Genomic DNA, 15,680 nt, shown 5'->3' on the forward strand with positions numbered 1-15,680 from the left:
AGTCTGAGGCTATTATGAATAGAGCTATGAACATTCCAGTACAGGCCCCTTGGTTCTGATACCCACGCATTTCTGTTGGGTGTTAACGACCTAGGAGTGGAACTGCTGGATCATAGAGTTTCACTCGAAAACCGCCAGCTTTCCAAAGTGCCTCTACCAATTTACACTCCCCCAGAAATATGAGGGATCCAGTTGCTCTACTTCTTCGCCTCCACTTGGTAAGGTCCGTCATTCTCACTTTAGCCATTCTGGTGGGTGGAGAGTCAGTCATATTTGCAGTGTCTGGCACGTAACTGGCACACAGTCAGTAGACTGTTGAATGAATGGGTAGTTGAACACTGTAGAACCAGAGCGCCTGGCGAGGGGGACACACACCCACGCACACGCACACGCGCACACACACACACCCCGTTCCAGGGACGCCCCCACGCGCAGCGGTAGCACACAGGACACACACCCTCTCGCGCCCCCTGGCGCCCACGTGGTCTGAATGCAAGGCCGCAGCCCCACCGCGCGCATCCAGTCGCCCAGCGGCCCCCAACCTGCCTCTCGGCGGCGGGCAGGAGGCGCTGCTCGTCCGGGTGCCCCGAGGGGGCGGGCCCGGTCGGGGCGGGGTCGGCCGGCTTCCAGGCCTGGGCTCTGGCCTCCCGCGCCGCCCGGCCGCTCCGGGGACGGGCCGGGGCGGGGCGCGGCGGCAGGAAGCGGGGCGGGGACTCGCGGAAGCCTTGGGGAGCGAGGGAGGGCGCGGCCAACTCCCGGAGAGAAGACAGGCCGAGAGAGCGGCGCCCCGGCCTGGCGCCGAGCCTGAGCCAGCCGGACGGGAGGCGGCCCAACCGCGGGCTCGGCCTCGGCCCCAGCCCCGCCAGCATGGCCGGCCGGACCGTGCGGGCCGAGACCCGGAGCCGGGCCAAGGATGACATCAAGAAGGTGATGGCGACCATCGAGAAGGTCCGGAGATGGTGAGCGCTGCCCCGGGGCCAGGGACGGGACACGATGGGCCACTCCTCCCCCAGATACGTCTACCCCCCTTCGCCAGCTGTGGCCCCCAGGTGTTAGGTGTGCCTCCCAGCTGCGCCCTGGATCTGCAGGGCTCTATCTTCCTTCTCCTGGCTACACCCTGGGGTCTACAAAGCGTGTTCCCCAGCCCTGCCCTCCCGAGGCTGGAGCCCCCATTTATGCCCCGCCCCCTGAAGCTTTGACACTCCTTTCGCAAGTATGCAGAGTGATCTTCATTGCTTTGGTCCCCAGCCCGGCCCATAGTCGCGCTCTCCACGTATATACCCCAGGGGTCTGCAGAGCCATGACCCCAAGTCACACTCTCTCTCTAGAGGCACCCCCCATCTATACCCTCGGGTCTGCAGGGTTTCTCCCTCTAACTATGTCCCATTAGCAAAACTGCCCCTTCCCTCCGGCACCACCACCACCTCTACAGGTATCCCCAGATGTGTCCAGCTCCTGGGGTGGCTCTCTCCTCAGGCCTCTCTGACCCAGTCCCCCCACCGTCCCACAGGGAGAAGCGCTGGGTGACTGTGGGCGACACTTCCCTTCGTATCTTCAAGTGGGTGCCAGTGGTGGACCCCCAGGAGGAGGTGAGCAAGTTCTCCCACACCAGGCCCTTCCTCTGTGCAGCCTCAGGCAAGCCCCTCCCCACCCTGGCCTCCACCTCCAGTCCCCACTCAGACCTCAAATGCAGGAGCCCGGACAGATGTTAACAATTAGTAGCAACTCCGCCTCTTCCCCCTCCCCCCACACCAGACCCCGCTCACCCCACCCCAGTTCAAAACCTAACCCAGTGTGCACAACCTGTCCCCTCATGCAGGGCCTTCTGCTTCTCTGTGCCTCAGTTTGCTTATTTGTACAGTGGGGGCTTTGCAAGTGCTAACTAGAAAGCTGACTCTGACCCTTAGCCCTCTAACCCCCAGGAGCGACGGAGGGCAGGTGGCGGGGCAGAGAGATCCCGAGGCCGGGAGCGGAGGGGCAGGGGCGCCAGTCCCCGAGCGGGTGGCCCTCTCATCCTGCTCGATCTCAATGGTATGTAGGGATGCTGAGATGTGGGGGGCTGTGGGGATTGAGGGAGGGGGCTGGAGGCCTCAGGCCCAACCCTTTTGGCTTTTGCTCCCACAGATGAGAACAGTAACCAGAGTTTCCATTCGGAAGGCTCCCTGCAAAAGGGCACCGATCCCAGCCCTGGGGGCACCCCCCAGCCCAGCCGCCCTGTGTCACCTGCTGGACCACCAGAAGGGGTCCCGGAGGATGCTCAGCCCCCACAGCTGGGCCAGGAGAGAGGTAGGACCAGGTGCCTCCCAGGAGCCCTCTCTTCTGAATCTTGTTCTCTCCAAGGTCGAAGCCACCAGCTTACCCCTCGACCTGCTCCCCCTCCTGTGTTGCCTCCTTGGGAGGCCTTCCCTGAGTCCTGTGGAAAGTCACCGCCCTTCCTCTAGCGACTATCTGTCTCCTTCCCCTGGCTTCTTGGCATCTGTGGATAACTTAGCACTGTCTGAGGTTTTCATGTAAATTTAGCATTTTACTAGTTAAGTATCTTTCTCTGCCACTCCCACCTCATGTCACTTCCTGAATGTTGGGCCCATATCAATCTTGTTCACTGCTGTATCCTCAGAACACCATGGAACACATAGTAGGTGCTTAATAAATATTTGCTAAGGAATAAGTAATCGTGATAATCGTAAGAGTGATTAATAATAAGAGATAATAACAGCTAATACTTATTGAGCTCTTACTGTGTGCCAGGCACCCTTCTAAGCACTTTCCATGTTTTATCTCATTTAATCCTTACAACAACTCTGTGAGGGTTATGATCTCCATTTATAGATGAGAAACCGAAACCCAGAGAGGTTCAGTAAGTTGCCCAAGCTCACACAGCCATTGAGCCAGGATCTGGGGTATGAGTCCTCCTCAGCTCCTCTTTCTTCCCATAGAGTCAATCCCCTATCTGGTCAGATTCACCTCCCCAATGTGTCTGCCTTCCCAGGCTCCGTCATCTCTCTCACCCGCACCCAGCTCCAGCCTCCTGGGTCTCCTGTCTTCCAGTTGGACCCACACAGCTACCAGAGCACAAGGTTGACGAGGTCATTTTCCTGCTTCAAAGCCTTCAGTGGCTGCCTGTGACCTTTGACTTCTCAGCCTGGCACTCCGGGCCCTTCGTAAACTGTCCCCTGCTGACCTCATTGTTCCCTTCCAAGAACACCATGGCTTGGGCCTGTGTTCCGTGTTGTCTAGATCATACCACACGCTTGTGTACCTTTACTAATATAAAAACAATAATTGGCATTTATCGAACACTTCCTGTGTGCAGGGCACTGTACTTTTCCTGTGTTATCTCATTTAATTCTTAAAACAGTCTCATGTGGTAATTACTGTAATCATCTCCATTTTACAGGTGGGGAAAACAGGCTTAGAGCAATTAAGTCACTTGCCCAGGGTCAGGATTCGAACCCAGGCAGTCCAACCCCAGAATCTGGGCTTGCCAAGCTTCTGTTCCCTCTGCCTGAAATGTACTCCAGCTCCCCATTTGTCTATTTGATCAAATCTACTCACCCGTCAAGATCCCACCTAAATGTCCTTCCTGTGTTTTCTTCCTGGGTTGCAGCCAGGTGACTGGCTCCCCACTCAGTGCTCCCACAGCCCGCGGGCTTATGTGATTGGTGTGTTTCCCTCTTGGTCTGTGCTGTGGTACAGAGCAGCTGTTCAGGGAACACCTGTTAATTTCATGTTCCAGATCCTGGGGGCATAACTGCGGGCGGCACCGATGAACCTCCAATGCTGACCAAGGAGGAGCCTGTTCCGGAATTGCTGGAGGCTGAGGTGAGAGTGTCCAGGAGGCTGGACTCCCAGGTCTTGGAGGGAATGGGGGCTCTGGGGTAGCCAAAGCCTTGGGGGCTGCACTCTTGAGGTCCAGGTGGGAAATGTAGACCTTGGACACAGCTAAAGGCTATAACGCTGGGTTCTTGGGACTGAAAAGAAAAGGGTGTTTTAGAAACAAAATCCTGCGGGCTGGATTGGGGCTGACTTGAGACCATTAAAAGCCTGAAAAGATCATGGTGCACCTCCAAGTATTTTTTTTTTTTAATCCTAAGAATGTAATTAGCTTAAGAAAGTCCCCCACAAACTTCTGACTTTTCCCACAAGGACTACCGTGATACGTTTTCGAGAAATATCAAATATCAACTTCTTTCCCCCAAATGGTGTTGTTGTTGTTTCCGGCGCCCTACTTAATCTGCGTCCTGGGGCCCTGGCCCTGGGCTAGACTCCCGGGTCCGGGAGGGGAGTGGAGTGGAGGCTTTCGAGAAGGCATAGGCTAGGAGGCTGCACTCCTGGGTTTGGGTGGAGCTCATGCCTGTCCACCCTTCCTCTCCAGGCCCCTGAAGCTTACCCCGTCTTTGAGCCAGTGCCACCTGTCCCCGAGGCAGCCCAGGGTGATACAGAGGACTCGGAGGGCGCCCCCCCACTCAAGCGCATCTGCCCAAATGCCCCTGACCCCTGAGAAGCCGGCCTGCCTGTCCTGTCGCCCCAGGGGTCCCTTTGGCTTTTTACAAATAAAGACCCTTTTGTAATTTTGTGTCATGTCATTTCCCCGTCAGGGCTGGGGAGGGTCTTTGGAGACAGTTTTGTCTCACGCTCCATTTCTCAGATGGGGTCACTGAGGCTCTGAGAGGACCTACCTGTAGTCACACCCTGAGTCAGACATGGAAGAGGGGTTTGAGCCAGGACCCTGCCTCCCCAGCACTCCCTCCACCCTGTCCTGTCCCCCTTACCTTTGACCCTTCCTTCAGCCCTCCTGCTCTGGGAATCCCAGGACCCCTTTTCTTCCTGCTCAGCCCTCCCCTGGGCCCAGCAATTACCAAAGCTCTGGGCAGCTAGGCCCGTGATTCCCATTCACACACAGGAACACAGAAGCCCAGAGGGACTTTGGGGCCTGGGATGACCCAACCCATTCCCTGCCCTCAGGAAGCTACAGCATCGTTCCTCCCTGCCTCTGCTTAGCCATTCCTCCACTGGAGCCCCTGCCCACACTTCTGGTTGAATCTTGCTTGTCTTCGGCTCAGTCACTACCTTCTCCAGGAAGCCTTCCCCAGGCTCAGTGAGTTTCTCCCCTTCGGGCTCCTACAACCCCGTGTGCTCCTTTCCCTTTGTCTCAGCATTTATCAGGCTGTTTGGGGATGGTTGGTTTGTGTGTCTATCTCATCCACTAGGCTGTAGGCTCCTGAGAGCAGAGCTTGGTCCCAGCCTTGCCTAGCAGCACACTAGGCATAGAGCAGTCATAGCAATTGTTGGGTGAATGAATGAATTAATGAATGGGCTGAGGCTGTCCAGGAAGGCTTCTCTGAGTAGGTGGCACACAAGCATGACTCTGAGACATGTACCTCAGTGTGGTATATCTGAAGTCAGAAGTCCTGGTTAAAGTCCTGGCTCTGTTACTCGCTAGCTGTGTGGCTCTATGCTGGCTGTTTCCCCTCTCTGAGCCTTAGTTTGTTCATCTGAGCAATGGGGACAATAACTAGGCCTGATCTGCTGCAGTGGGTTGTGGGAAACTTCAAATAATATAAGGGTACCTTCACTCTGTGCCTGCAAGAGAGTCAGAGTCAGGTGTATTAGCCCTATTTTTATTTTTTTTCCTATTTTTATTTTTAACAAAGGAAGAGACTGAGGTTCAGAGAAGACCAAATTGAAGCTTTAAAGAACTTTTAAAAATATTCAGGGTGTTTCCAGCAGCTTCAGTAGTAATATTTGAGCCAGGCTGGCCAGGGGAGCCAGGTGTGCAGTGATGTGGTACATTCATTTCTTGTTGCTGCCTAACAAATTACCACAATTTTAGTGGCTTAAAACAATGCAAATGTATTATCTTAGCATTCTGGAGGTTAGAAGTCCAAAATTACTCTCAGTCGGTTAAAGTAAAAATGTCGACAGGGCTGGTTCCTTCCAGAGACTGTAGGGAAGCATCTGTTTGCCTGCTTTTTCCAGCTTCTGCAGACCACCTGCATCCCTTACGGCCCCTCCCTCCATCTTCAGATCCAGCAGCATAGCATCGTCCAAACTCCCTTTCTGCCTGTGCTTCCATTGTCACATCTGCTTCTCTGACTCTCCTGCCTCCCTCTATTAAAGACTCTTGTGATTACATTGGACCCACCTGCATAATCTAGGCTAATCTTCCCAGCTCAAGATTGTTAATTTCATCACATCGGCAGAATCTTCTTTGCCATGTAAAGTAACATATTCACAGGTTCTGGGGATAAGGCCTGGACATCTTTGGAGGGCCATTATTCAGCCTCAGCACATGTGGTAAAAATCTCAGCCATTTCTAGGGTGTGTGGGTCATCTCGTTATTCCCCTGAATCACCTCATGTGGTGATGAGAGTGCTCTGTAAAATGTAAAGTGCTTTATATGGATTAGTAGTACAGTGTTAAGGCCCAGAATTCAGGCTCTGGGTTAGAATCTCAGCGTCACCATTCATTCACTGTGTGACCTTGAGCAAGTGACTTAACCTCTCTGTGCCTCAGTTTTCTCATCTGTACAATGGGGATAATAGTAACATCAGCCTGGTGAGATTATTGTGAGGATTAAATGAGGCAATACATGGAGAGAGAGTCCTTGGCTTGGTACATAGTAAGTGCTCAACAAATGGCAGCCGTTTTTCCTATTACCCCATTTTACAGATGAGGATATTAGGGGGTAGGGGTAGAGGCCAGAGACTCACCTGCCAGTGAGACTGGGGAGGAAGAGTCATTTCTGAGTAGGCTTGAAAGGCTGAAGTATGAGTCTTCCCCATTCCTATCCCTCTCCTAGCCCAAGGCCCCAGTCCCCAGGAAGCTGTCCCTTAGCCCAAGCCTGCCCTCACCATTTCTGTAGCCTACTCTGTAACCTGGTTTAAAAGCCACCTCTTCCATAGCCATATCCCTGACCATCACCTTGCCATGCCATCCCCTTCCGCTCCCCACATCCACACTCTCTTTTTGGAAATTCTTCACCCTTGGCTCTCAGGCCCTAGCCTCCAGTGCTTTCTTCCCCTATGTCACTCTCTCCTTTTCCCGATCCCTTAAATATCTCTCGCTCTGGCCTAGCTCTTTTCATGAACACTTTCCCTGCTAGGTCCCACCTACTCCTTGAATTAATGGTTCCCAAGTCTCTGCCTCCCAGTTCTGCCCCCTACCTCCAGGCTCAGAGAGCCAAATGCCTCACGACATCTCCACCGAGACGTCCCACATATTCTCAGCCTAGCCCTTCTCCCCACCTGTTCCCAGCATCCCCTCTGGGATTCCCCAGAAATGGCCCACAATCCCAGGAGTTGGCTAAGATGGGAGCACCCAGAAGTCAGAGTCAACATCCCATGAGTCACCCTGTCCCGTTAAGTCCTTGTCCTAAATAACCCTCCCACTTGCCCCTTTCTTTAGGGCCCCACTGTTTTGCTGGTAGGCACCAGTGAGTTTCCCTGCTTCGCTCTGGCCCATCAGCAATGCATTGTCCACCCAGCAGCTGGGCGGTCTCGGAAGCCCGAATCTGCCCATGATGCTGCCCGGGGTTAGAACCCTCCAGTCCCCTCATTACCTGCAGGATGGTACCACACTCCGCCTCTTCCTCCCATCCCTGCACAGCTACCCTTGGAACTGCCTATAATCACCCCCAGACACTTTGCTTTTTTCCTCACCTCTGCGGCTTTGCTCATGCTGTTTGCTCAGCCAGGAGTGCCCTTCTCGTCCCTCTTCATCTGGGAGATGGCTTATTGTGTTTCAAACCTCAGCTTCCTGGTGTGGTCTTCTCTCCTCTCCTCGTGCCCCCTGTCCCCTCTTCTGCCGTTTCCAGAGCATCAGGAATTCTCTTGTGATGGTCGATGTTGCCTTCGGTCTCCAGCACCAGACTGCAAGCTCCACGAAGGCAGGGGAATTCCTTTATTCATAGCAACGTGTATTTATTGTGCACTTACTGTTTGCCGGGTACTGTTCTAGGCCCTGGGGATACAGCATAGACAAGATGGAAAAATATCCTTGCCTTCACGGAACTTAGCTTCAGTAAATCAGATTATATGTAGAAAGTTATAAGTACTGTGGAAAAAATAGAGTAAGGGAAGTGGGGAAAAAGCAGATTGCAATTTTAAATAGGGAGGTCAGGGGAGGCCTGACTGAGGACACATTTGAGGAAAAGGTTGAAGGAAGTGAGGGAGAAATCCTTGCACATATCTGGGGGAAATGCATTCCAGGAAGAGGGAACAGCCAGTGCAAAGGCCCTGAGGGGGCACATGCCTGGAAATGAGATCAGTGCCTCTGGAGCAGAGGGAGGAGGGAGAGAGTGGTGGGAAGTGAGGTCAGGTCAGCAAGGGCCTCAGCGGCAGGACAGGCACATAACCTGTCATTCAAACCTTGAGGATAAAAGAGGATGTATTAGTAATTATCCCCAGATAACAGGTGAAACGGGATAACCAGGATGTAAGGTTATCCTGTTTGGAGGCCATTGTCAGGACTTTGGCTTTTGTTCTGGGTGAGATGAAGAGCTATTGAAGGGGTCTGAGCAGAGGAGTAACATGATCAGACTTAGAGGGCTTTTTCCCTTAATATTTTATTATAGTTTTAAAGTTTACAGCAAAATTGGAAGAATTATATAGGTAACACTGATGTACCTACCACCTAGATTCTATATAACATTTTACTGTTTGCTTTATCACATAGCCCTATCCATCCATCTAACAACCTTTCTTATTTTCTTGATACACTTCAAAATAAGTTGCAGACAGTGGTATACTTTCCTCTCTACACTTCGGCATGCACATTTTTCACTAGAGTCCAGTATTTATTTATAGGTTTTTCTTTTCCTGTAAAAAGAAAAACTATTCATATAGTATTCATATAGCAAAACTATTCATATAGCAAAATGCACAGGTGTTAACTGTGATCCAGTGAGTTTCAACAAATATATAATTTGCATGATGCAAGCCCTTATCAACTATATCACTATCCCCCCCCCCCGGAAAGTCTCCTGTTGCCCCTTCCCTGTCCCCAGCTCCCTAGAGACAGCACTGTTCTGATTTTGGTTTTGATTAGGTTAACCTGTTGTTGAACTTCGCATGCATGGAATGTATGTGCTCCTTTGCATCCATGTCCTTTCACTCAGCATAATGTTTCTGAGAGTCACCCACTCTGTTGCTTGGATCAGTAGTTTGTTCCTTTCTATCGCTGGGTTAGATGCCGTAGACTTGTCTTTGACTAGGATTGCTCTGCTGGGTGGAGAGCAGATGGGTCCAAGTTCTCTGCCTGTTTCTGTTTCCCCGCACAAGCCTGTCAGGCCTAGGGCTCAGCCCTGGATGAGTACATCCCAGGGAGATGGATAGCCTTTTCTCAGGGACCTTTCAAACCTCAGCTTCCTGTTGTGGTCTTCTCTCCTCTCCTCGCATCAGTCCCCCAGAAATCTGGGGAGACAGAACGATATCAGAGGTAGGATCTAGGGTGACCAAGCATTCTGGTTTGCCCAGGACTTTCCCCATGTTAGCCCTTCAAGTTCCATTCCCGGGAATCCCTCAGTTCTCGGCAAACTGGGATCCCACCACTGCCCCTAGGCTCCCAGGCCCTTTCTCCCTCCAGACTACACTTCCTTCCTTCTAAGAATTGATTTTCCTTAAACTCCAAACTGGTCTGCTGCTCCCTTGCTCTAAAACTTCCCATGGCTCCCCATGGCTTTGCCTGGCAACCCAAAGGATATACTCAGCCTATGGCAGTGGTTCTCAAACTTTGCTGCATATTGGAACCACTTGGGAAATTTTGATGTCTGGCTTCTACCCCCAGACATTTTCAGTGGTATAGGATGCGACTGGGGCATTGGCTCCACAGGTGACGCTCATATCCTGCAAAGTTTGGGACTCACTGGCCTATGGGTATGATTTGATTGGCTTACCTGGTGTTGAATGTGTTGCCAATACTTAAAATTAAGTGATTTCATACAAAAATCTGGCCTCCCGGCTACCTTTGACAAAGCAGAAGTTCTGAGACATTGAGTCTGCTACGAAGCATGGTCATTACCTAGGGGTGTGGGCACTGGCTGCCCTTGGCGATGGAGCATGTGCTCTCCAGCCCCTAGAGTCCCCACCACCCCTCCATGTCTTGCTCTTCTCGTTCGTGTTCATTTGCATGGCCTGCAGGCTAATGTCTGAGCTCTCCAGCCTGGTCCCCGCTCACCTCCTCAGCCTCTTCTTCCAGGATGCTCACCTCGCTTCCTGCCTTCCTGCCACATGGGCCTCATGGTGCCCTTTCCCACCTGCCTTTGCCCATGCAGTTCTTGCGCCAAACTCCTTATCATGGCAGACCAGGCCCTGCTCAGTTGCTCAGTTTGGCCTCTGCCCTCCTCTCTCCCTCCTCCCCCCTGAGCTCTCTACCATCTAACCCACGGAACTTCAAACACACCAAAGCTGGCCAAAGCTAGTTGCCATCTTAGCCCTTGCTGCTCCGTCTGCCTGGGAAACCCTTCCCTTCCTCCCTTCCTCTTTCTTCCTGGCTGATGCCTACTCATCTTTCAGGCCTTGGCTTAGATCTCACCTCCTTCAGAAAGGTCCCGTGATCCTCAAACTAGGTCACGTTCTGGGTTAGTCACCGTACTTCCTCTTTCACTTGACGTGTCACTTTCCCCTGCTAGAGTAAGGCCACATTGTTCATCTCTGTTGCAGGGCCTCCTGTAGTGACTGGTAAGTAGTAGGCGTTTGTTAGTGATAAATGAATGAAAGACCACCTCCCTTTCTCCACTGGCAAATCCTACTCCTTTTCCTGTTACATTTCTACTATAGCATTCAGCTCTCTCTTCTCCTGGAGACCCAAAACCTCACTGAGGTCAGGTGATCCACTGAGTTTTAGCTTAGGTCCTTCTCACAGTGGGCTGAGTGGGTCCCCAAACCCATCCTGTGGTGTTTGCCCAGTTTCAGAAGGTGTATCTGGAATAGGCATACTCAGTAACGGGTAGACTCCCCACATCCGTTGAAGGCAGGGCTGTGACTGGTTGGTGACCCCCAGGTCCCCACACAGGGCAAGTGAAAGGGCAGAGCACAATAACTTACTTTCCATTCCCTTATATTCATCTGTTGGCAATGGCTCTTCTGCCTGTCCCCTCCTTTGTTCCTCCAGTCAGCTCTGGGATGCAACTGTGGTGTAGTGAAGGGTCAGGATGCAGAATAGGAATGGAGGTATTCCAGATTCAATTGATTTGTACTAACTGTGTGATCTTGGGAAAGTCATTTCCCTGTCTAGACCTTAGTTGCCTCATCTGAAACATGAAGCCAATATTATCTTTTCCATATACAGTAAGTCTCCTACATACGAACCTTCAAGTTGTGAACTTTCAAAGATGCGAATTGCGTTCGCACGTCCAGTCACGTAAATTAGTTCACATGTCTGGCGTACATTGTCACCTGTGTGCATCCTCTACAAGTGGTTGTGTTTTTGTGTACTTTACTGTACAGTATTGTATAGGGTACAGTAGTACAGTATCTTTATTTCAAGCCCAGGATGTCTGGAAGCAAGTGTAAAAGCAGTGGTGTTGTAGCTGGTACTGCTAAGAAGCGCCAAGCTGTAATGATGGAAACAAAAGTGAAAATAGGGCTTCCCTGGTGGCGCAGTGGTTGAGAGTCCGCCTGCCGATGCAGGGGACACGGGTTCGTGCCCTGGTCCGGGAAGATCCCACATGCCACGGAGCGGCCGGGCCCGTGAGCCATGGCCGCTGAGCCTGCGCGTCCGGAGCCTGTGCTCTGCAACGGGAGAGGCCACAGCAGTGAGAGGCCCGCGTACTGCAAAAAAATAAAAATAAAAAAAATAATAATAATTGAGAGAGTGGAGCGAGGTGAAAAGATGGTAGATGTCACTCGTTCTTATAGCATGAATCGTTCAACCATCAGCACAATTCTAAAGAACAAGGACAAGATCATGGAACATGTGAAGTCTGCTGTGCCGAAGATGTCGACAATAGTATCGAAGAAGCGTGGAAAAGTGATGGAGGAGATGGAGAAACTTCTCAGAGTGTGGGTGCAGAATCAGCATCAGCGTCGAGTCCCGCTCAGCTTAATGCTGATTCAAGAGAAAGCTAAAACCCTTTATGAAGACTCGAAGAAGAAACACAGCGAAGAATCAGAGGGTGCATTGTTTAATGCCGGCTGGTTTCATCGGTTCCAGGCTAGAGCCAACCTTCAAAACGTAAAAGGAAGTGGTGAGGCAGCGAGTGCAGATACGGTAGCTGCCCGGGAGTTTCCTGAAACACTTCAAGCAATCATTGATGAAGGCACGTACTGTACTAATGAAGACCTGATGGAATTGGAGGCCCAGAGGAAGGACGAAGAGAGACAAGAGGAAGAAGAGATAACTGAAGAACCGAAGAGATTCACGATGCAGGAAATGGCAAGGGGATTTTCTTTATTTGAGGAGGCACTGTTAGTTTTTGAGGCACAGGACCTGAACGTAGAACAGTACACGAAGGTTGCAGCAGCCGTTCAGCATGCAATCCAGTGCTACCATGTCATCTACAACAAGGAAAAAAGAGTTACTACCCAGACATCACTGGATCGTTTTTTCAGGAGGGTTGATATAATTGAATCCAGCAAGGAACCAGAACCTGTGCCATCAACGTTAGGCATGAGTGAAATTGAAGCTTGCCTTCCGTCTCCTATTGCTGACGATCCTTCAGCTCTACCATCTCCCACCTCTTCTCCCTCTTCCAGTCAGTAACTCTTCTTGCCTGTTCACTTGATACCAGCCCCCGTATGCCAGCTGTTGTAGTGCACTGCTGTACTTTTCAAGGTACTGTACTGTAAAATTGTTTTATTTTTTGTGTTTGTTATGTATTATTTGTGTGAAAAGTATTATTAACCTATTACAGTACAGTACTATATAGCCAATTGTGTTAGTTGGGGTACCTAGGCTCGCTTTGTTGGACATAGGAACAAATTGGACTTAGGAACATGCTCTCGGGATGGAACTGGTTTGTATTTAGGGGACTTATATTATATATATATATATATATATATATATATTTTTATCTTTTCCTCATCTATCTTTGACCCGTGTCAGGAGCAGAGTGAACCAAGTGCAGATCACGCACGGAGAAACTGTATGTAAACCAAATTTTTGTGAAGCGAATAATATTTCCAATCTTTAATTTTTAAAATCACCGGTAGGACTACAGGCACTCTGGGAAATGCAGTGCTAAAGAAACGAAAGTAAAAGTCTGTTGTAATCGATTATAACCCCAGCTGAGGTTTTACTGTATCTATTGTAAGATATTGTGAGGGAGCCAGAGAGAGTCGGTTGGGATCAATGAAAACAGCCCTAAATGGGGCGCCAGGGCTCTGGTACAGCTGCCGTGTGACTTCAGTCACCTTGTCTGTAAAATTGGACCCACAGATCCGGCTCCCCTTCCTGCCTTTGGTGAAGGTTCCTGGAAACAAAGGAGGGCAGTGCGCCTCGGAAACGGCCGAGCGCGGGGAGGGCGCCCCGCGGCGAATCAAGCGTTAAGGGCACCGAGCGCCCAGCTCGGGTCCTAGAGAGGCCGCGGCGGACTTCCGGTACGGGCGCTCCGGACACGATTTTTCCCAGGGCTGCGGGGCGCGGGCGGGGGACAGTGCCGCCGAGGTTGTGTCTGCTCTACAGCAGCAGATCAGGGTCACCTAGGCCGGGACCTGCGGACGTGTCCCCTTCCCCCGAGTTCCTGACCAGCATTTTTGACCGTGGGCAGCATCTGGACCCTCTGGGCCTTTGTCTCCCCGGCTGTAATGCCGGCGTGAGGATCCCGGGACTAGCCGATCACAGTCAGTTTCTTTTATTTACTTGCCTCTGGGAATCCACTGTCTCCCCATTATACAGTCCAGGAAACCGAGGCCCAGTAAGAGAATGTGACTTTGGAATGGCAAAGACAAGCTTTCCCACCAGTGTATCTAGTCCGGGCAGAGGCATAGTTCAAAACCACATCCCTTGATTCCTAGCGCTGCTGCTCCAAGAGTTTAAGGACGTTTATGATGAGAGCCACTATTGAGAGCTTAGTCTGTGTCAGGAGCGGTGCATACATACCTCGGGAGATGTCCACATTTTGCAATAAGAAAAGTGAGGTTCAGGGCGATTTTCTCCACAGTCATGATGCAGGACAGTGGGTGAGTAGCGAGGGTTATAAACCAGGTTTGTGCAACTTGACTGGCAGATCTGTTTGGGGGAATATTAGCTAACATTGAGTGCTTATGACTGAATCCTTTCATAAGGGGGCAAAAGCTTGCCACAGGGAGATGATGGGGAGCGAGGGATGCTCGCCGACCTGGTTAAGTTAAATAATAGTGGTCCTGGTTCAGGTATCTTTGCATCCTTTCATTTACCTCAAGGAGAAAAAAAATAAGATTTAACCATTTTCTCTTTTTACTAACAACTTTTATTGAGAGATCATTCATATACCATACAATTCACCCATTGAAAGTGTACAATCTAGTGGTTCTTTATTCAAAGAGTTGTGCAGCTATCACCACAGTCAACTTTAGAACATTTTCATCACCCTCAAACCATACCCATTAGCAGTCATCCCCATTCTCCTCCAGCCCTAGACTATCACTAATCTACTTTCTGTCTCTGTAGACTTGCCTATTCTGGACATTTCATATACAGCCATAAGTGGCCTTTTATGACTGAGATAATCTCTTTTTTAAACAAAGTCCAGGCCTTGGGCTCAGAGCTTTGGGCTATAACCATCGCAAGCGAGAATTGAATACCATCGTTTTGATTTTGTTGTCTTTATTTTTTACCATTCTAGGGTAAGTGATAGGTACTTCCTGTTTATGGTAGTGATATAAAGTTTCCTTCTTGAATACATGTTTTTCCATTTTAAAAGTTGATATTTTTAAAGGACAAGATTAAGCAAATAGTAGAGATGGTGTACAGGTGTCTGAAGCCTGGGAACATGGGATGTGAATGAAGTTTTGAAAACACTAGGTTGTCTGATTTGAGGCTTTACAGGACATAGTTGGAAAAACACCCTATTATTCCAATTCAATCTCCTAACAGTTCGTAAGAGGAAGTGCATCATTTTACTGATGAAGAAACAGGTATAGGGACTTCGCTGGTGGTGCAGTGGTTAAGACTCTGCACTCCCAATGCAGGGGCCCTGGGTTCAGTCCATGGTCAGGGAACTAGATTCCACATGCATACTGCAACTAAGAGTTCGCATACCACAACTAAGGAGCCTGCGTACTGCAACTAAGGAGCCAGCAAGTCGCAACTAAGGATCCTGCGAGCCGCAACTGAGGAGCCCCCCTGCTGCAACTAAGGAGCCCACGTGCCACAACTAAGGATCCCTCAAGTCACAACTAAGGACCCTGCGAGCTGCAACTAAGGAGGCCACCTGCCGCAACTAAGACCCAGCGCAACCAAATAAATTTAAAAAAAAAAAGAAAAAGGAACAGGTATAGAAAAGTTAACTATGGTAACTGGTCCAAGGTCACACAGCTAGTGACAGAACCTAGACTTAACCTAAGGTCTCTTTAATTCCAAAGACTACCTATTAACCAAGTTTGAAAATAAAACTGGGGGTGAGGAATGGAGTAGCAGGCTTGAGAGAGGACTCTAGCCACTAGACGAAAACATGTGGGGACCAGGCTAGTTGTTTTGGGTATCCCTTCAAACAAATAATCAAATTTTTTTTTAAAAAACAATGCAATTTGTGACTCTAA

At 50.4% G+C, this 15,680-nt stretch overlaps 1 protein-coding gene across 3 annotated transcripts in view; it reads left to right on the forward strand.

Moving 5' to 3' along the window:
• Nucleotides 1-608: 608 nt before the first annotated feature.
• Nucleotides 609-15,680, forward strand: part of BCL7C (BAF chromatin remodeling complex subunit BCL7C) — a 34,490-nt gene continuing 19,418 nt past the window's right edge. Inside the window, exons 1-6 of one of the 3 annotated variants that reach the window (XM_030871784.3) lie at nucleotides 615-959; nucleotides 1,511-1,589; nucleotides 1,923-2,031; nucleotides 2,125-2,286; nucleotides 3,737-3,822; nucleotides 4,376-4,565. In XM_030871784.3, coding sequence (XP_030727644.1) covers nucleotides 868-959; nucleotides 1,511-1,589; nucleotides 1,923-2,031; nucleotides 2,125-2,286; nucleotides 3,737-3,822; nucleotides 4,376-4,501 — 654 coding nt within the window. In that variant the 5' untranslated portion in view covers nucleotides 615-867 and the 3' untranslated portion in view covers nucleotides 4,502-4,565. Of the gene's footprint in view, nucleotides 960-1,510; nucleotides 1,590-1,922; nucleotides 2,032-2,124; nucleotides 2,287-3,736; nucleotides 3,823-4,375; nucleotides 4,566-15,680 lie in introns of those variants that run through there. The other 2 variants (XM_030871783.3, XM_070043672.1) reach the window with 2 other exon arrangements.

Source organism: Globicephala melas, chromosome 15 (genome assembly GCF_963455315.2).
Source record: "Globicephala melas chromosome 15, mGloMel1.2, whole genome shotgun sequence".
Classification (NCBI taxonomy): Eukaryota; Metazoa; Chordata; class Mammalia; order Artiodactyla; family Delphinidae; genus Globicephala; species Globicephala melas.